Here is a 19,805-nt window from a genome sequence, read left to right as displayed (position 1 = left end):
TTCCTCCGACTTTTTAATAACCTCTCACCAAAAGAAAGCTCGCCCCCACCCCACAATTTTAAACAAAACCACCAAACTCCACCCCCAGAGCTTTTTCTCAGGGGTCGCCTTTCTCAGTCTGCTTTCTCTCCTCCTCCCCCCTTCAATTCCTCCTCCCGGCCCTCCCTCGGGTGCTTCGCCCCCTTTTTCTTCCTCAGGGTCTCCCCCACTTTCTCTCTCCTCCGGTTTCCCTGATACTCTCTCTCCTTCACAGAACAGGAGCTTTCCCGCCTGCCGGCCGTATTCCGCGCCGTCGTAAACGCACGACGCGAAAGAGAAGCGGGGCGGGCGGTTTCGTCTCTCTGTGTTGCTTTACGGCTTCTCCGAAACAGAAAGCGGCGGAGGAGCACGCAGCTGTAGCAGAAACAGGAGGCGGTTGCGCGCGCTTGAGAACTACCGCCCCCAGAATGCCCCGCGGTGGCGGATGACGTAAACTACCGAGCTACCTAATTTTTTTTTAACCGAACTTTTTTTTTTAACGCTGTTTTCAAGTTCAGTAGCATTACATTCGCCAGTGCTGCCTCTACTTTTGCTGTTTGTTTTTTTTAAAAAAGGGGAGGGGACGAAAAGAAGTGAGGGAAAAGAGGGAACTGCAACACCCATAATGCACCGCGGTCGCGCGACCTCTTTTATATTTTAAATTTTTTATATATTCGCGCCTTTGCAGCACGAACTAAACCAGCCTGCTCCTCCTATTATTTTATTTTAAAGGCTAAGTTGTGTGTGAAGGGAAAACGATTTTTATTTTTTTAAAGAGGAATCGCTTCCGGGGTCACCCGGGTCGCTTCACAGCCGATCATGTGACTCCAAGATGGCTGCCAGGCGGCGGCTGTGAGGGGGAAGTGACGGTTCCTGCTACAGACGCGGGGCAAAGGGAGGGGGAGAGACGGGGCAGGGGGTGTGCGTGTGGAGGGTCGGGCTGGTCCTAGCGCCCATCTTTTTGGTAAGAGGGGAAAAGGGGGGAGGGTAGGAAGATCCGGAGAAGGGCCCATTTCCCAGGGAGGGAAAGTCGAGGGGTTGGGGAGAAAGAAACGGGGCTCCTTCCTTCCCTGGGGAAGAAGGCATATTAGATCCTGGGAGGGGAGCCTGGAATTCGAGGCAGCTAAACCAAGGGAGAGGGGTTGGAGGGGTGGGGGAATCTGCCACCCCATGAAAGGACATGCCACACCAGGCCTGCTGGGTGAACAGGATTGGTGCCCTGTCCTTCAGCTGAGGGGCAGGTGACCCCTAGTCAGAAAGGGAAGTGCCACAGACTTGAGTGCGGGACAAGTGAGCTCCTAGGCTAGAGACAGGGCAGTGGGGGTGAAGCCAAAGTTGAGAGGAAAGTAAAAGGGAGAGTGCAATAGGTTTTGTTGGGTGTGCAGGAAGCGCCCCCACCCCCGACAGTCCGTCACCGGTGCCAGTCCAGGAGAGGAGCCCTCATTCTCCACCAATGGATTCTGGTTGACAACTGGTGAGGGATCAGCCCTGCTTTCTTCATGCCCCTTCACCGCCCCTACCTGGAAATATGATCAGCGCCCCAGATGTGGTGGCGTTTACCAAAGAGGATGAGTACGAAGAGGAGGCGTACGAGCCAGGCTTGCCTGAGGAATACTCTGTTCCGCTCTTCCCTTTTGCCAGCCATGGGGCCAATCCCTGGTCCAAGCTCTCAGGTGCCAAGTTCACCCGGGACTTCATCCTTATATCAGAGTTCTCGGAGCAAGTGGGACCCCAGCCCTTGCTCACCATCCCAGATGATGCCAAAGTTTCCGGCACCTTTGATCTCAACTATTTTTCCCTCCGCATCATGTCGGTGGACTACCAGGCTTCCTTTGTGGGGCACCCTCCTGGATGCCCTTACCCAAAGCTGAACTTCGTGGAGGATTCTAAAGTAGTTCTGGGCGATTCCAAGGAAGGAGCTTTTGCTTACGTGCATCACCTGACTCTCTATGATCTTGAAGCGAGAGGCTTTGTCCGGCCTTTCTGTATGGCCTACATTTCTGCCGATGAGCACAAGATTATGCAGATGTTTCAGGAACTCTCTGCGGAGTTCTCTAAAGCATCAGATTGCTTAAAGACTGGCAACCGAAAAGCTTTTGCGAATGAACTGGAAAAAAAGCTGAAAGACCTTGATTACACTAGAACTGTTTTGCACAATGAGACTGAAATCCAGAAGAAAAACAACGAGAAAGGATACTACACCACACAAGCCATTGAGAAAGCCAACGAACTGGCTAGTGTTGAAAAATCTATCATTGAGCATCAAGATCTTTTAAAACAAATCAGATCATATCCTTACAGTAAGCTGAAAGATTCTGATTTTCACCCTTATGAGCCAGAGTGTGAGACAGAGCAAGTTGATGATAGTTCCGAACAAGGATTTACTACCTCGAAATCTGATGAACCCAGTGAAACACACCTTTATCCTCGCCAGTCCTCCTACATCCCGAAACTTATCAAGGCAAAATCTGCCAAGTGCTTTGACAAGAAACTCAAAACCCTTCAGGAACTGTGTGATGTTTATTTTTTCACCCAGACTCTAGATCAGTTACATCAAATTGAGAAAACGTTCAGAGGTGACGTTTGCTACCTCTTGACCAGTCAGATCAGCAGAGCACTTTTGCAGCAGCAAACTATTACCAACTTCCTTTTTGAAGACATGTCCCTCGTTGACGAAAGACCACCTGAAAGGCATTTAAATGGCTACCAGGGACCTAACGTAGACAGCCCCAATCCCAAAGGTTTGGAAGTCTGCCTTATTCCTAAAACGTTAGTCAGCTTGGGATCTTACAAATCCAGTGTTGAGTCTGTGCCTATAAAGATGGATCAGGAGATGGAAGACCTGCGGGAAGCAGAAGTCACTGACCCCGTTACTTACGACCATCACGACAACCTTGAGTACCTCGGTGCAGATCTGAAAGGAAGCGTTAGTAGTGGTGAAAGCATTGAGGTTTTGGGGACGGAAAAGTCTGCTACTGCCCTGAGCCAATCTGAAACCCAGGCAAGCGTGCCACAAGCCCACCTGAGTCCACAGGTGGTGAGGAGCAAAGCTGTCAGCCGAAGGACCATAAGTGAGGACAGCATCGAGGTCCTTAGCACATGTCCCTCAGAAGCTCTGATTCCTGATGACTTTAAAGCGAGCTACCCAAGTGCCATTAACGAAGAGCCTTATGCAGACGAAGAAGATGAAGGTTTTCGCTTTAGCCCTGTTTTAAATCATCCAGACAACACTGAAGGCAACACTGAACCAGAAAACCTGCTCCCTGTGGACTCTGCCTGTTGCATTGGAAAAGAGAGTCCAAATTTTCTCGAGCCTCCGTCCAACACGGTTCCCAAACATTGCGATGGTGACAGTGTGGTCAGTATCCCGCCCCAGCCATACCGGCAAGGGGACCAGGGGTTTCACGTGAATTTCACGGACTATTCTTCCCACGACGGCGTCTTGGGAGGCCTCCTCACCTATGAACTCGACCCACATTATCTCTCGAGCAGCAGGGAGGCGAGTAAAATGAGCCTGGATAAATGCTCAGACTCCACGAGCTACATCAGCAGCACGGCCTCCACCAGCTCAGACAGGACTCCTTCCCCTGCCCTTCCTGCTGGTCATTTCGGAGAAAGGCACAAGAAGAAGTCGGGGCAAAATGCACTGAGGTTCATCCGGCAGTATCCCTTTGCTCACCCTGCAATATATTCACTACTGAGCGGCAGGACTTTGATAGTGCTGGGGGAAGACAAGGCGATCGTGGAGAAGCTCGTCACCGCACTCTCTATTTTCGTTCCGAATTGCGGTGCGTATGCCAAGCCGGTGAAGCACTGGGCCACATCTCCTTTGCACATCACAGATTTTCAGAAGTGGAAGCTGATTGGATTGCAGAGGTAAAAAAAAACCCACCACCACCACCATAACCTACCCAGATCTTTAAAATGTCTGACCAGAGGCCCAGCATTTTGGACTGTATACAGTGGGTTGCATCCAGCTAACTTTTACTCAGAGTAGACCCATTGAATTTAATAAGATCTAAGCCTTCCCATTAATTTCAATAGGTCTAGAGTGAGTAGGATTGACATTGGATATAACCCGTTGTTAGTCCTACTCAGAGAAGGCCCACTGAAATTGACGAACAAGGCTAACGGAGTTCCATTAATTTCAGTGGGTCCAATTTTAGAGCAAAAGTTGTTTGATACAATCCTAAGTTCCCATTGTGGCTATTCAGGTGCCTCTGGGCGGCTCCCAACAGAATATTAAAAACACGATAAAACATCAAACATAAAAACTCCCCTAAACAGGGCTGCCTTCAGATGTCTTCTAAGAGTCAGATAGTTGTTTCTTTCCTTGACATCTGATGGGAGGGCGTTCCACAGGGCGGGCACCACTACCAAGGCCCTCTGCCTGATTCCCTGTAACCTCACTTCTCACAGTGAGGGAACCGCCAGAAGGCCCTCGGAGCTGGACCTCAGTGTCCGGGCTGAGTGATGGGAGTGGAGACGCTCCTTCAAGTATACTGGGCTGAGGCCATTTAGGGCTTTAAAAGTCAGCACCAACACTTTGAATTGTGCTCAGAAACGTACCGGGAGCCAATGTGGGTCTTTCAGGACTGGTGTCATATGGTCTCGGCGGCCACTCCCAGTCACCAGTCTAGCTGCCGCATTCTGGATTAGTTGCAGTTTCCGGCCATTGAGGTCCTGCCAAACACAGAACCCTCACAACTCTGGTCCCTGGCAGTACAGTTAAATGACAATTGATTCCCATTGACAAAAGAGGGGCGCACCGGTCAGAAATGTGCTCTGTTCAGTCACCATTTGTTCCGCCGTGATGGGGTTTGGCGGTGAGCATTTTTGTGTCAGAGGCTTCCATACTTAATCAGAACCCTCCCTTCCAAAGGTTATCTATGAAAGCACCATTTAGCAGGAAACATGGCCTGTCCGTTGATTTCCTTTGGTGTGCAATTGTGCAGGGGTGTGCAATTGCCAGGGGGGACGCTGGTGCAAGAATGAGATTTCCTGCTCTGGGTCCAAGAGAGAGATGGCTGAACTGAGACCTCCTGGCTCCCAATCTCTGCCACTTCACTTCATGATCTCTCAGGGACAGAATGCCTGCATAGCTGTAGTTATTCTACCTTGGAGTTTCAATGTCAGCATGTATCTTCCCCCTTCCTTTCCAGAGCATCTTCTCCGTCGGGCGTCAACATGATGCACTCTCTCTGCCGCTACAGCCGCTACATCAGCATCCTGGATGCCGACAGCAAGACTCTCCGCTGCCCGCAGTACAAAGGGACCCTGATCCCCAGGCTCGCTGACCACCGCACGCAGATCAAGCGGGGGAGCACTTACTTTATGCACGTCCAGACCATCCTGACCCAGCTGTGCTCCAAGGCCTTTCTGTACACCTTCTACCATGACCTGCACCTGCCCATCAAAGAGGGGGAGACGGAGGAGTCTGTGGCAAACCGGCGGCTGAACTTCCTGAAAATCCAGCTGGGGCTCGCAAACGAGGACAGCAAAGTGGTGCAGTACCTTGCCGAGCTCCTGAAACTGCAGTACGTTCAGGATCCCGTCCGAGGGGTCAGCCCGGTGCTCAGGTTTGATTACGTGCCCAGCTGCTTGTACAAAATTTAAGTCGTGCCCAGCCTGCCCTGCTGCCTCCCCTCCTCACCCGCCGGCTCACCTGCAGGCCTAGACGATTCCGTGATCGACACACTAGTTCATTGAGAGCCCATAGGATGATATGGAGGACCCCAGCGTGGCTAAGCCAACCTCATTAAAATGAGACTTCCTAAACCTCGGTCACTCCTCTTTGGAAGAGGGGAAGTTCATTATCATTTGCTGCTTAAAGTGGGGAGCATGTGGGGTGTGTGTGTTTGTGTGTAGCATCTTTAAGGAGCAGTGGGATATATGACTAGAGGGGATTTGCATGGCACGTGGTTGGTGCTGGGTACCTGTGACTGGCACCAAAGACTTGTGCGCATTTTTACAAACCACAGTGAGCCACAAAAACATATTTCAGAAGTATATGGGAGTGAATAGTAGAAGGTGGAGGGGGTTTCAAAAACAACAACTACTAAACGTAAGAATTCAGATGTTTCACAATAGCCAGACGCTGACCCATCTCTCGGGTCTTTTTGCAGCATCGGTGGTTGCAGCGAGTCCTTGCATTGTGCATCGCTGGGGAGTAGAGGGAGGCCCTCCTTGGCTCTTGCAGTCGGGAGGTCCGATGAAGGCCTTCTGAACCTTGGAAAAGCAAAAGGGGGCATTGGCGGGGTGTTACGCTGAGCGCTGTGTCTCCGTAGTCTGCTGCACCTGGCTTGCCTCTCCCAGAGGGGAAAAGGGCGCCCACAAATCCTTATAGCTGACCCTGTTTCTGCAGTATGGGGGAGAATGTGAGGGAAGATGGAGCTGGGGAGGGTGTGCTTTGGACCCTGTCACATAGGCCATTGCTCCCAAGAGCACACTGGGAGAGTCCTCTGGGATTGCCCAGTGCCCTTAAACCTTAGCGCTCAGGTGTCATCGGGATTGAATGTACTGGATTAGACCTCCCCCCCACCCGCCCCATGCTTTGTTTGGTACAACCAGCCCCTGGTGGGGACGGGGGTCAGCGCTGGCATGTGCAGCTTCCAATTTGGCCTCGCCCTTCCTGAACATCCAGCCTTTGTAACCGTTTTACTACCTCTGCTGTCGCTGCGCATTGGGGTGGTTGCCGGTCACGCAGCTTGGACTGGATGTTGGGGGCTTTGCGTTCCAGCTCCTCCCGAGTCACAAACTCTACCAGGTGCGATCAGTTTTGAGCCTTTTAAGAATCTGTCGCTACTCTGGTTGAATCCGGTAGAGGTTGTGCCGCTTTATTTCTTTCGTCCTGTGAAAACTTGAGGTCTCCGATGGGGCCACATCTCACCTGCGTCTTCTCCCTAGCTGCAGATAGGTACAGCAGCGGGAAATCCCAAGTGGGCCGGCTGGCTGATCATTTTAGAGGCGGAGGAACATCTTACTAGTTTTATTTCCTTGTTTTTTTCTTTTTAAGCTCTCTTTCTGTTCCGTGTGTGTCAGGAAGCTGGTGACAAGACACACGTTTTACAAGAGTAACTGGACTTAAGATATTTTAAAACCTCTGTTCAATGCAATTATGTGTGACAGAGTTCTGGAACTGAATGTACCACCAGATGAAGCTTCAAGGGCGAGTGTCGAGTTTGGTGTTTTAAGAGTACTGGAAAACTTGATGCAAAGCTGCACTTTGTGTGTGTGTGTGTGTATATATATATATAAATTGTTAATACTGCACTTTTTAGTTCCTCAAGTAATGGGTTGGTAGAGGCCACCCGTATGACACTTTGCTGCTTTGTATCGGAGAAAAGGGATCTTGAGGGAACGGCACAGACAAATTTTGCTTGAATCTTGCCCTGGTGCACTATTGTTCTCAAATAGGGCTGGGAAACCCAGCTACGTTGTCAACCACGATGGAGTTGCAGGCAAAGCTTTTCTACGAGAGCAGGGGGGTGGGGTGGACAACATCTTTTGATGCAGACAGCCCCATGGTGGCTTCACAGCAGCCAGGCTTCCAAGGCGTGGCCCCGCCTGTCCCTCAGCAAAGCAGGTAGATAAGTTTCAAAGCTTTTCAGAGAGAAGATAGCACCCCTGTGCTGCTTTCTACCTCTCCTTCTCCCTCCCCCCCCCAAAAAAGTATATTGGGTGGCTGTTCGTTCATAGACGGTGGAGGGAAATCTTTTGTGCTTTGCAGTGAAATCATAGCAGCAGTATCTCCCCAAATGCTATCATTGAGTCTAGTTCTCCCCCTGTACAGTTTAGGAATATTTGCCCATGTTGCGACATCACCACACGAGTTCCCCCCTTCACCGTTGGTGTTTGGGAGCCACAGTATAGTGAATGTCTCTGGATATTTCAGGTAATCAACCTAGCCAGCGGGATGCCATTTTTGGCACATCTAGGTCAGTGTTTCCCAACCTCGTGCCCTCCAGATGTTTTGGCCAAGGCTGCTACCGCAGCCAGCGGTTGGGGAAGGCTGGTCTATCCCAAGAAGCCTCTCCAGTTTTAGATACTTTGCATTTTCTTAGACATCTCCCTTAATCTCAAGACCAAGCCTTCATTTAATAGACTTTTCCTCCTTTGATGGTGGGAGGCAATACTTTCTCAAATTGCTGAAGGAATGTGTGTGTCCCTCTGAAGAGATAGCTTTTCTTGCCTTCCTAAAAAGCCTAGTTTGCACAGTAGCCTTGTATTCGGATATTTCTCCCGCCACCACTGCCAATACACAAATGGACACCTGCAGTTTATTTGGGATTATCCCTGTAATGGAGACACAAAATCTCACAAGGTCTTCTGGGTGCCCAGGCTTGGGCCCAACAGAGACTTCTGTTCTGATTTTGCTGAGCAACGCCTTTCCATCTGAACATCTTAAGAATTTGCCTTTTCAAAGCTTGCACTATAAGCAGAAATACATGAAAGATCCCTGAGGGACTGATCTGAATTCACAGTAGTCCTATCTACTCTGCCCTTCAGACAGTGTTTAGGGCTTCGGCATTGCTTATTATTATTTTTGCAGGTGCAAAAGGGACCTGTTACACTTTGCAGGTATGCCTGACCTCTTGCATGATGGAAACAAGATCCGTGAATTGCGAGGCTCTGGAATCGGTCTTGGCGGTTCACGAGCGTGCCATAGATTCAGTGGTGTGGCACTGCTGACTTTAAAAAAGGGGGGGGGGGTTCCACATATATGTAGATACAAGGCCTGCTAGCGAGCACCTTCCTTTTCTCAAGAGCCAAGTCCAATCACCTGCAGAGCCTTGTAACACAAACTAGCTTTCTGCTTTCATGTCCTTAGCCAATCCCTAACAGATTGCCAACATCCCACAGGCTCAAACGTCCTCTTCTGCCCCTTGGTCAGTTTTAAGAGTGGTATTACATCCTAGCACTGCCAACCAGCCTCAAATCCTGGTTACAAGCTAATCCTAGTTAGCTATAAGCTCCTGGCAGATGTGGTTAAAAGACAAACAAACCATGATTACTGCTGGCAGAGAGAAAGGGGAAATCCATGCAGGACAGAGTGGGGAGGAGCCGGGTAGAAGCTCCCCCTCTTCCATCACTGGTTCTAGCGTCAAGAGGAAGGCAGATCCTACACCCTTGCCCCATTCCGCATCCTCTCAGTATGAGCTGCTTACATAACGAAGCTCATCTAGTCATTTGGCAATTGATGTGTTTGCATATCTCTGCTGCTTTAATCTAGCAAATATAACCATAGGCTGATCCATGCGAAAATCACACACAGAGGACATGAGTGGCCCACAGATTGAGCAGCTTAGGTACAATCGGCCCCTTGAGACATGTGAATTGGCGTTGGCGCACTACATGCACGGAGCTGGCGATGACCTGCTTGCGGACACAACACGCAGGATCGCGGTCCCCTCTGGGTGCTGTGGAAAGCCCAGGCGCTGGGCCCCATAATTCTGCAGTTTCCTCTTGCCAACCAACTACTTGACCTTTCTCCATCTTGACTGGACTGGGCTAGCAGCTCCCTGGAAGTAACAACTCCACCAAGTGATCTTCCTAACTGCATATTCCGTTCCTTGTCCGCACTTTTAGGAACACAACACTTTTCGCTTGGGCAGTAGCTAAGAGAGGGAGGGAAACGGGGCATCTTCACTGAAGAAAATCTGAAGCATTCCTTCCGTGTCTTAGTGCTGTTAAGGTGTGTACTGCACAAGCGCTTCGCCAACAATACTCAACACCCAGTGACTACAATGATAAAACGTACATTGGAGGCAGGGGGAAGAAGAAGAAGAAGAAATTATTTATTTGGGCTCAAGATATTTTTGAAATACAAAAAATATATATATACTGGTTGTATTTTTTAAAGCTTATTTAACCCTTGGCGTATATTGTGGTTCAATTCTTGATTTTATTGTGCTTAGTAAAAAATTGTCCTGACTCGATATTTCTGAGCTCCTGTGTCTGATACAAAAGGGGGGGCTGGAGTATGGCAACCACAAATGTTGGGAGTTGAGCAGCGCAAGAGGCTAGCCATGGGTGGATCTAAACAGGAAAAAAACGCTGTAAGTCAGAAATAAGACCGCTTTAACAAAAGAAAAAAAATCTCTATGGAAAACCGCATTTTAAAAATTCCTGGTCTCTGGCGCAATCTAGTGTTGCATGTTTATAGTGCATCCAAATCGCTGTTTCTTTACTAATGTAGCCGAGGGTCCCATGCCTTGGATTTAGAGTTACAGAATTTCGCCTTGCAACGTTGCTTTCAAATAACCATTGTTGGAAGCCACAGGTGGAGAGAGCGCTCTTGTGCTTAGATCCTGCTTGCAGGTTTCCAGCAGAGACCTGGTTGGCCATTGTGAGAAGAGGATTCTGGACTAGACTGGCCAATGGGCTGACGCGTCAGGACTTTTCTTACGTTCAGGGTAGGCCCGCTCTGATAAAGTTAAATATCTGAGACGGTTTGCTTAAACTCTCCCTCTTCTCCAGCGATAGGAAACTTGCGCCAGTTGCTATTCCACTGTGATGTTGGTGAATGGAGAAACGTTATCTTCGCCCCTTTCCAGGTATCACTATACACGGCTGAAATCTTGGTAGTCTAGAGATTATATCAGGCACAAGCCACGCAAAACAGCTGGATCCGACTGGAAGGTTCGTCTAGCCTTGTTCCCCGCAGACTAGCTATGTGCCTCTGAGAGACCCACAAGCAGGCCACAAAGGCAACAGCCAGCTGCCTAGCAGATCGGTGAGGGTTCAATGGTACACTGTCTCTGAATGAGAGGATTCTGTTTAGCTTTCCAGTTTTCAGATGTGAGCACCCTGCTCTAGTAGCCCAAAGGGCATCAGCCACAGAGGCAGCAGGGAGACTCCCCAAGCTTTGCAGAAATACGAGAAATCTTTTAAGGGGAGAAAGTAAAAAAGTGGGGGGGGGAACCCCACTGCAGCAGGGTGGAAATGGAAAACCAGGTGGGATGAAATGTATCACAGAGGCGTAACCGTCTTACTGGAACAGAGGAGCGTTCCACACTGCAGCCCTTTGTTGCACGTTTCATGACTGACCCCTAATGACAGATCTGTGCTCTTAATACCCCTGCTAAATCCTTGTGGCAGGGGGTTCCGTAAACCAAAGCCGCACTGCGAAGGAAGGCTTTGGTTTGAGTTTTCCTGAATGAAGAGAAAACTGGTTTGAAAGCGGCTCAAGCTATGCTCGGCCCGAAGATCTACCTTTTGGTTGTTTCTTGCTTAGACTTGGAGCAAACCTGTTCTCTCCAAGAAGCCAGCTTTAACGAAGAAGCTCAAACCCGGCAAAAAAATCAGATTCATTCTTCCTCATGACCCAGTTTGACGTTTATTCAAATCTCGGGGGAGCTTCGAGTTGCTGTCGGCATTGTATTTTCCCCCCTTCCGCCATCTCTCAGCCTCTTCCATTCAAGACCTTTGGGTATGGGTTGATTCTGTATGCAATATTTTTTACTGTGATTTCCATTCGCAGCAACTGTGTGGCACATCTCTCTTGGGGCTTCATTACCACTGCCAGGGGTATAATTATGGGGTGTCCATTAATACAGCTGTTAACCCCACCGACTGAGGATTTTAAAGCTTCGTTTGGCCTGTGCCCATTTCCTCCTGGGGTCCATATTCAATGCAAGGTATTTTAAAAAGATGGGGTAGAAGTTGGTTAAAGAGCAGGTTTCAAGAGCAGCTCTGCTTGTAAGAACAGTAAAGAAAAGTGGGCACTGGAGATGCCTCGATTCCTCCTAAATCCCTTTTACGGGAGGGCAGCTTGGCGAGACAACCCACACTTCAAAGCAGCCAAGAAGAACCGTGGCTGTTCCAGGCAGGAGTTTCCTTGCTGTTCTTCTGGCGCAGGGGGGAGCTGTGGCTTTTATTTTATAGAACAGGCAAGCCAGGGAGGGGGAAGGTATCTGCAAAGGCCTCCACCTCCTGCCGGAGGGATCTCAAGGGAGCTTGGTACTTCTCGTCAGACACCAGCTTCTCCTTAAACTCTCTCAGCGTCGCTTTGGGACTCATGTCGCTCTGGACCTGCAAGGTGAGCTCGATACCTGCATGGGCAACACAGAAATTTCCTCGTTTGGCGGCTGAGTTGGCTACTGGGTGATCAGCTACTACTTTGGACAGCAAAACCTCGGCAGAGGGGACTGTGGTTCAGGAGTAGTGTACGTCTTTCGCGTGCAGAAAGGCTCCAGGTTCAATCCCAGGTGTCTCCCGTTTAAAAGACAGCAAAATGCCCCTGAATGTTGAGACGCCACAACCAGTAAGAACCAATCGCTGTGCCCAAGTTGACCTGGTGGCCCAATTTGGTATAGGGTAACTCCACGAAGGTGCTAGTCCAAGCCCTCTGAAGGGCGGCCCTCCAGATGCTATTGAGCTCCAACTACCACCAGCCCAAGACAAGCACGGCCAATGATCTGGGGTGAAGGAAATAGTGGTCCTGCTAGAGGCAGAGTGGTGTAGTGGTTAGAGGCCAGGGTTCAAATACCCACTCAGTTAGGAAGCTCCGGAAGTGGCCTCGGACCAGTCACTGCCTCTTGGCCTAACCTACCTCACAGGGTGGTTGTGTGGATTAAACGAAGAGGGGGAGAAGCATGGGCACCGTCTTGGGATCGCTGGAGAAAGTGGTGGGGTGTAAATAAGTAAGATATTTGGGAGGGGGGAAGCACAGGTTCCTCACACCTGCAACAAGGCGCAACCTAGTCTGAATTTGCATTGGCCCTCCCAAATCATTCTGCAAATAAGTGAGGGGATGAAACCAGCGTTCACCTGAAGCAGAGGCTGCGGGCGAAGATGAGGTAGAAAGCAAAGCCCAGATCTCCAAAAACAGGGATCCCATGCCCGCAGGCCCCTTCCTACCTTTGTGGATGAAGTGAGCGACTTTCCGGAAGTCCTCTTCCAAGAATCCCCTGGAGGTAAGGGCTGGTGTTCCCAACCGAAGACCGCTGGGGCGCAGGGCACTCTTGTCTCCTAAGCACGAGGGAAGAGGCCAAAGACACAGGCAGCTGGACAGTTTTCTATATTGCATAGATCAGGGGTGGCCAACTCCCAAGAGACTGGTCTACTCAGAGTTAAAAACTGGCAGTGATCTACCCCGTTTGGGGGTTCAGGTCAAAGTTGTTGAGCTTTTATTAGGGAGCCATTGTTGTTGAGCTTCTTTGGGGGAAGCCAGAGATCTACCAGTGATCTACTATAGATGTCCAGTGATCTACCAGTAGATCACGATCTACCTGTTGGACGTGCCTGGCATAGATAAACTGCATAAAAACTGAAGCCTGTATTTAAATCCTCAGTTTCCCTACCCAGCAGTCTGCTTGATGATAATAAATTAATAATAATAATAATAATAATAATGTATTATTTCTACCCCGCCCATCTGGCTGGGTTTCCCCAGCCACTCTGGGCAGCTCCCAACAGAATATTAAAAACACAACAAAACATCAAATATTAAAAACTTCCCTAAACAGGGCTGCCTTCAAATGTCTTCTAAAAGTCAGATAGTTGTTTATTTCCTTGCCATCTGACGGGAGGGCGTTCCACAGGGCGGGCGCCACTCCCTAGAAGGCCCTCCGCCTGGTTCCCTGTAACCTCACTTCTCACAGGGAAGGAACCGCCAGAAGGTCCTCAGCGCTGGACCTCAGTGTCCGGGCTGGACGATGGGGGTGGAGACGCTCCTTCAGGTATACTTTCCCATCCTTCCTGAATTTCTCCCCAAATGGGGAGGGGTGGTAACTCAGTGGAAGAGCCCCTACTTTGTGTGCACAAGCTTGCTGAATGCCACCCCCTAGACCACTAGTTAAAGGGGTCTCGGGTCCGGGAAAGATCCTTCTCTGCCCGGGAGAGTGATTACCAGGCGGAGTGGGCAAGATGAGGCCAGAGAAATCAGTGGGCAGACTTGGCCTGTTCATACCCAGCTAGGAGGATCTGATTTCGCTGGCAGAGGGAGCGGCAAGGGGACGGACTCTGTAGAACTCCCAAATGTGAGTCAGGAAGGATAATATCTAAGAAATATATCCCTCTCCTAGTTTCAGTACACATCTCCTACACCAGGCAATTCTGGAAACTGGTAAGCCCCAGGGCTGCGAGGGGGATTATTCGCCATCGCTAAGCATTGTGAAGAACTTCTTCAAGCTTGGTCCCCTCTCACCTGGACAGGTGTTCTTGTTGCATGCAATAGAGCAGAGCTCAAGGACCCGTTCAGCCCGCCCTCCGTCCGTGCCTCGGCTGCGCAGGTCCACCAGGATCAAATGGTTGTCAGAGCCGCCTAGGAGAAGAGCCAGACGCCAGCAGTGACTCATTTGTGCCATCCCAAATTGGCAAGGGTGGTTGGGGGGGGGCAGCAGAGGGAAAGGAGGGGCATGGGACCCACCAGTGAAGTCTGCAAGCTTCAAGCATCAGTTCAGTAGGACAGGTAAGAACAGGCTTCGTGCTTTAAGCATCTAGAACAGGTCTTCCTGAAGCAGCTAAATTAAATGCCCACCATCCCCGGCCACTAAAACAACCTGTGCCCTTGACCTTGGGCTCTTGCCTGGCCTAGACTTCGGAACATGTTTTGGACCTGGACTGAATCTCCATGCCTTGGCTTCTTGAGACTTGAACCCTGCTCTCTTTGGCAAGTGTTTTGCTAGCCAGTGTGGTGTAAAAGGTTAAGAGTGTTGGACTAGGACCTGGGAGACCAGGGTTCAAATCCACCCCCCACCCCCCGCTTGGCTGGCCACAGTCTCTGGGTGACCTTGGGCCGGTCACTGCCTCTCAGCCTAACCTACTGCGCAGGGTTGTTGTACGGATTCAATGAGGAAGGGGAGAACAATGTTTATCACCTTGAGCTCCTTGAAGGGGGTGGAACGGTGGTATATAAAATGTAATGAATAAATAAATTAAAAGGCTTTTATTCTGGGACTGAGATATCAGCCCCCCACTCCCACCCCGGCATCCCATGGAGCAAAACAAAACTGTTATCTGGCAGCTCAAGGGTACGATCCAAGGTACGTTCTCTAAAGCAGAGGTGATGAACTTGCAGAATCTGTCCCCAGATATAACCTTACAAGCCAATTCACCTGGAAGCAACACCAGATATTAATAAAGGTGTAGCAGAAGTTCACACTCACAGCCTCGCTTGTAAGGGAAAGTGGGACGACTTGCTTTATCTTTTTCTCTTTCTTTCGAGAATAATTTTTATCAGTTTTCAATTACAACAATCCAATAATAACCTCATTATAACAATGCCAAATTATAATACAATTAGTAATACCAGTTCTTTTTTTCCCTGGTGGGATGCAGGGGCACGCATACCCCTAAACATTTTGTGAATCTAAGTGTGCCCTCATTGAGGGGCAGTATTTCAATACGAGTAGGAAAATGAGAGCACCCCTAAACATTTTTTTAGGGAAAAAAAAAGCACCGAGTAATACCAATCATTGAGATACCAAATTATACAATTTGTGTGCCCCCCCCCACCCGCATGCTAGAATTGATGGTTTGGTGATTTACTTTATTTCTGCATTACAAAACCTTATAAATTTCAATTACGCTCCAGTCAAAATAACAATCCCTTGTATCACAACAATCCCTTATATCGCAGTTTTAACACCTTCCATTCGTATTGCCGAATTAAATGATGTATACACCTACACAGGTGAAGTATTCAAACTCCTTGGTTCTGACTGTGTGACTGTGTGTGTGTGTTTTGTGTCCTAGCTGTTCCTTACCGGTAACAATGTGATATCCCAAGCCAACAAGGGCGTTGGATAAGGCCTTGCAGTTGGCGACGACCTGCCTCTGGTAAGCTCTGAATTCCGGAGTCATGGCTTGCTTCAGAGCTACCGCAATTCCTGGTCGAAAAAGAAGAGAGGATGTGGCAGGCGTGTGGAACGGGGAAGATGTCTCCTCAAACACCTCCATCTTCTCGGGCCTTTTCGGTGGCTGCTCCCAGATTCTGGAACTCCCTCCCTCCCTCCTTGTTGCCCTTCCGCCAGGTCTATCGCAGATCACTCATAGATAGGGTGGATTTGATTTAAATCAAATCGATTTAAATCACGATTTAAATCACTAGTCAGTAAGACTTGATTTAAATCACTAGTCAGTAAGACTTGATTTTAATCGCTAGTCAGTAAGACTTGATTTAAATCACTTTTTATTTTTTTCCAGAAAGACTCATTCTTGCTGGTATAATCTTAATATTTACAACCAGAGGAAGCTTTCATTTTTGGAATAATAAATTTTCAGAGTAGTTTTTACAGTTATATCAAAAGTTACTGATTTGGTTATATACCATTAGAAAGACATAGACAGATAATTATGAAAATTATTGTGAGCTTTAGTAAGTTAACTGTTTATATTTGGACAACTTTCCTGCTGTACTTTATTGAAATGAGAAAAATAATCATTTCCTTAATAACAATTTAAACAATTTATTTAACTAAAGCAATAACATTATTATAGCATATGTATCTATGTTTGTTAACTGATGTGGTTAAACAATTTTTTTTATTTAAAAAAACTGACTTAGACTGAGTTTTAGCACATAATAAAAACTTAAAACAAATCCTTATTTGCTGATGAATAGCCTTTGGAGTACAATGTAACTTAAACAGAAAACTATCTTTAGAAAGATCTTTCCTCCAAAAGCATTTTATTTTAAAATTATGATTTAAATTTTAAAAATCCAATTTAAATAAAAAATGATTTAAATTTAAAAAATAATTACAAAATCAAATCATTGATTTTTTATCCACCCTGCTCATAGAGCTAGCAGCAAATCCCAGTCTCCCTCCTGCCTCCCCGTTTTAGAGAGTCTGTCTCACCCGCAATGGCATGGTTGTGAGGCCCTCCCTGTAGACCAGGGAACACTGCTTGGTTGATCAGGCTTTCAAAGTTGTACGGGATTTCTTTCCCCGTTTTCGGATCCACGCTGCGGGGACCTGGGGTGAACAGAAAGAAGGAGGGTAATTTGGGGCAGGAGTTTTTCGGGTGCTGTTGCCTCTCTCGGCTAATCCTTCCCCTTGGCTCCAACTTTGCAGTCACCTAGAGCCAAACGCTCAACTCCAAACGCAATCAGCTACTGAGAGAGGTTGTGGCTCAGTGGCAAAGCACCAAAGGTCCCGTGTGCGATTCCTGGTGTCGCCAGTTAAACGAGCAGGCAAGCAGGGGATGGGAGATCTTCTCCCCATTAGAGTAGAAAGCACAGGGAGGCAGAGCAATGGTGTCTCTCAGTACAAAAGGACTGTTGCAGAAAGAGTCGGGTGGTGTAGTGGTTGGTGTGTCCATGGTTCAAATCCTGACTCGGCCATGAAGCTTACTGGGCAACCTTGGGACCGTCGCTGCCTCTCAGCCTAACCTACCTCACAGGGTTGTTGTGTGTGGATTAAATGAACCATGGACAAAAGGTGGTCTATGAATGCAATAAATAAATATAATACAACCATTACAGTCGTACCTTGGTTCTCGAGACGCCTTGTGTCTCGAACGTTTTGGCTCCCGAAGGCCGCAAACCCAGAAGTGCGTGTTCCGGTTTGCAAACGTTTTTTGGAAGCCGAACGTCCGACGCGGCTTCCGCTTGAGTACAGGAAGCTCCTGCAGCCAATCAGAAGCCGAGCTTTGGTTTTCGAACCATTTTGGAAGTCGAACGGACTCCTGGAATGGATTCCGTTTGAGAACCAAGGTACGACTGTATATAGAGTTCCTAGAAATTTACTTAATTACAAAGTAAGAATTGATAGCATTAGCATTACTTGGGGATATGAGATGGGCCAAATGACATTGGCTTGGAGAACAAATTTATTTCTTCTTTGCTGCCTATATTAAGTCTTAGAAGCACCTTCCTCCCCATCACAATTGGGGTTGCTGGTGAATAAGCACTGAAGCGAGTGTAAATAGCCCCGGCACCGCCCACTGGCACTTCGGCCCCCAACCACCCATTTCTTGCCGCATGTGGCCCCCGACTGCCCACCCCGTCTAAGTCCATCCCCTTCCTGTAAGAAACGGGCAGTTGTTCTACGCCGCAACCCTCACCTTTCCGGTAGAAAATCATGCCTGCCCGGCACCCCCGGAGGGTTTTGTGTGTCGTGGTCGAGACCACGTCACAGTGCTCGAAGGGGGACGGCACCACGTTGGCAGCCACCAAGCCGCTGATGTGGGCCATGTCAGCCATCAGGAATGCCCCGTTCTCATCAGCAATCTTCCTCATGCGAGCGTAGTCCAGGTTCCGCGAATAACAGCTGACCCCTAGGAAAGAAGATTCCATTCAGAATGCCCAAAACCAGCTGGGAAATGATCCAGAGGCGGGTGCCTTATTGAAACATGTATTCTTCTTTTTAAAAGTTTTTATTTATACTTTTTGCATTTACCTGTACAGTGGTACCTCGACTTACGAAGACGATCCGTTCTGCGATCGTCTTCGTAAGTCGAGGTTTTCGGTTGTCGAGGTGCTGCTACGGTGCATGTGCCAGGAGGACTTCCGGAGGCTTCGACTTCGGAAGTCGAAATCTTCGGAAGTCGAAATCTTCGGAAGTCGAAGCTTTCGGATGTCGAGGTATGACTGTATACATTTTATTAATTTTACCATCATTTTAACATTTCAAAGTACGACTTCCTTCCCCCTCTTTCTGCGGTTCCTTTTATTTATTTATTTTTAAATCTTCTGCATATCCATTTAATTTGCTCATTTAATTATCTACTTTAAACATAAACTCTTATGAGACTGCAGGTTATTGCAATAATCCTGCCAATGTTTTTTATCTATTTGCAATTTATCTGTAAATATTCAATAAACCATTTCTATTCTTTCACAAAAAGTTTGTTATCTTGATTTCTTATTGGGACGGGAAAGAACGGAGGAAGATCTCTCTTCTCAATCGCTATTTTCTAAACAGTGAAACGGAGCTTTAAAGGAAAATTGGAATATTTACAGCAGCAATAAATGTTTTCTAAATAATAGTTGATTTAGGCATTTATATTTATACGTATCTGTGGCAAACACTTGCAATTAAATCAGAGAAATGCTATAAGTACCTTAAGGTGAAAGATCTTACCAGCAATAACGAATGATTTTCATTTATCATTAATAAAATGTAAATAATGTCCATTACAGTGGTACCTCGACTTACGAATGACTCGACAACCGAATTTTTTGACTTACAAATGGGGCAAATGGCCGCACGCTTACGAATTTTTTGACTTTCGAACGGAAACCGCAGCGGTTTTAGATAGGGTTTTTTCGACTCATGAATTTTTAGATGGGGTTGCTTCGATTTACGAATTTTTCCGTTTCCAATGCATTCCTATGTGAAATCGCATTTCCAATGGCGCTTTTCGACTTACAAATTTTTCGACCTACGAAGGTGGCTTCGGAATGGATTAAATTCGTAAGCCGAGGCACCACTGTATTACTTAGTAATAATACCTATTCGTTTTTGTACAGCTTAATGCCTAAATAGGCTTTAATCTTGAAACATATTGTAGCAATTTGGTGTTGACTGTAGAACTTGGTTGCATTTTTTAAAAGTCCGGGAAGGGGAAAAGCAAGAATGAAAACTAAGCTTGAGACCGAAATAAAGAGCAAGCAATGAAAGCGCATGCAATCCATAGGTGCCACTGCCTTAAAGGTAAAGGTAAAGGGACCCCTGACCATTAGGTCCAGTCGTGACCGACTCTGGGGTTGCGGCGCTCATCTCGCATTATTGGCCGAGGGAGCGGGCGTACAGCTTCCAGGTCATGTGGCCAGCATGACAAAGCCGCTTCTGGCAAACCAGAGCAGCACATGGAAACGCCGTTTACCTTCCCGCTGT

The 19,805-nt window shown here is 48.0% G+C and overlaps 2 protein-coding genes across 3 annotated transcripts in view; one reads left to right on the top strand and one right to left on the bottom strand.

Moving 5' to 3' along the window:
• Positions 1 to 506: 506 nt before the first annotated feature.
• Positions 507 to 9,956, top strand: SMCR8 (SMCR8-C9orf72 complex subunit). The gene is made up of 2 exons (XM_035131100.3): positions 507 to 3,894; positions 5,181 to 9,956. The coding sequence occupies exons 1-2, from the start codon at positions 1,547 to 1,549 to the stop codon at positions 5,632 to 5,634; spliced, it is 2,802 nt and encodes a 933-aa protein (XP_034986991.3). The 5' UTR covers positions 507 to 1,546; the 3' UTR covers positions 5,635 to 9,956.
• SHMT1 (serine hydroxymethyltransferase 1) overlaps positions 9,793 to 19,805 on the bottom strand; it is a 23,649-nt gene continuing 13,636 nt past the window's right edge. For both annotated transcript variants that reach the window (XM_060282393.2, XM_060282392.2), the window contains exons 7-12: positions 18,031 to 18,243; positions 16,824 to 16,940; positions 15,729 to 15,851; positions 14,168 to 14,284; positions 12,880 to 12,990; positions 9,793 to 12,071 (exon numbers count right to left, since the gene is read on the bottom strand). In XM_060282393.2, the coding sequence (XP_060138376.2) occupies positions 11,899 to 12,071; positions 12,880 to 12,990; positions 14,168 to 14,284; positions 15,729 to 15,851; positions 16,824 to 16,940; positions 18,031 to 18,243 (854 nt within the window). In that variant the 3' untranslated portion in view covers positions 9,793 to 11,898. The remainder of the gene's footprint in view (positions 12,072 to 12,879; positions 12,991 to 14,167; positions 14,285 to 15,728; positions 15,852 to 16,823; positions 16,941 to 18,030; positions 18,244 to 19,805) is intronic.

The sequence above is a fragment of the Zootoca vivipara genome, chromosome 13 (genome assembly GCF_965207765.1).
Source record: "Zootoca vivipara chromosome 13, rZooViv2.hap1.1, whole genome shotgun sequence".
NCBI classification, from domain to species: domain Eukaryota; kingdom Metazoa; phylum Chordata; class Lepidosauria; order Squamata; family Lacertidae; genus Zootoca; species Zootoca vivipara.
Note: the sequence above shows the minus strand (reverse complement) of the source record. Positions and strands in the feature narration are given on the sequence as shown.

Coding starts and splice junctions, on each gene's coding strand:
- SMCR8 (XM_035131100.3), top strand. CDS start 1,547: ATGATCAGCGCCCCAGATGTGGTGGCGTTTACCAAAGAGGATGAGTAC. Junction 3,895..5,180: donor AAGCTGATTGGATTGCAGAG/GTAAAAAAAAAC, acceptor CTTCCTTTCCAG/AGCATCTTCTCCGTCGGGCG.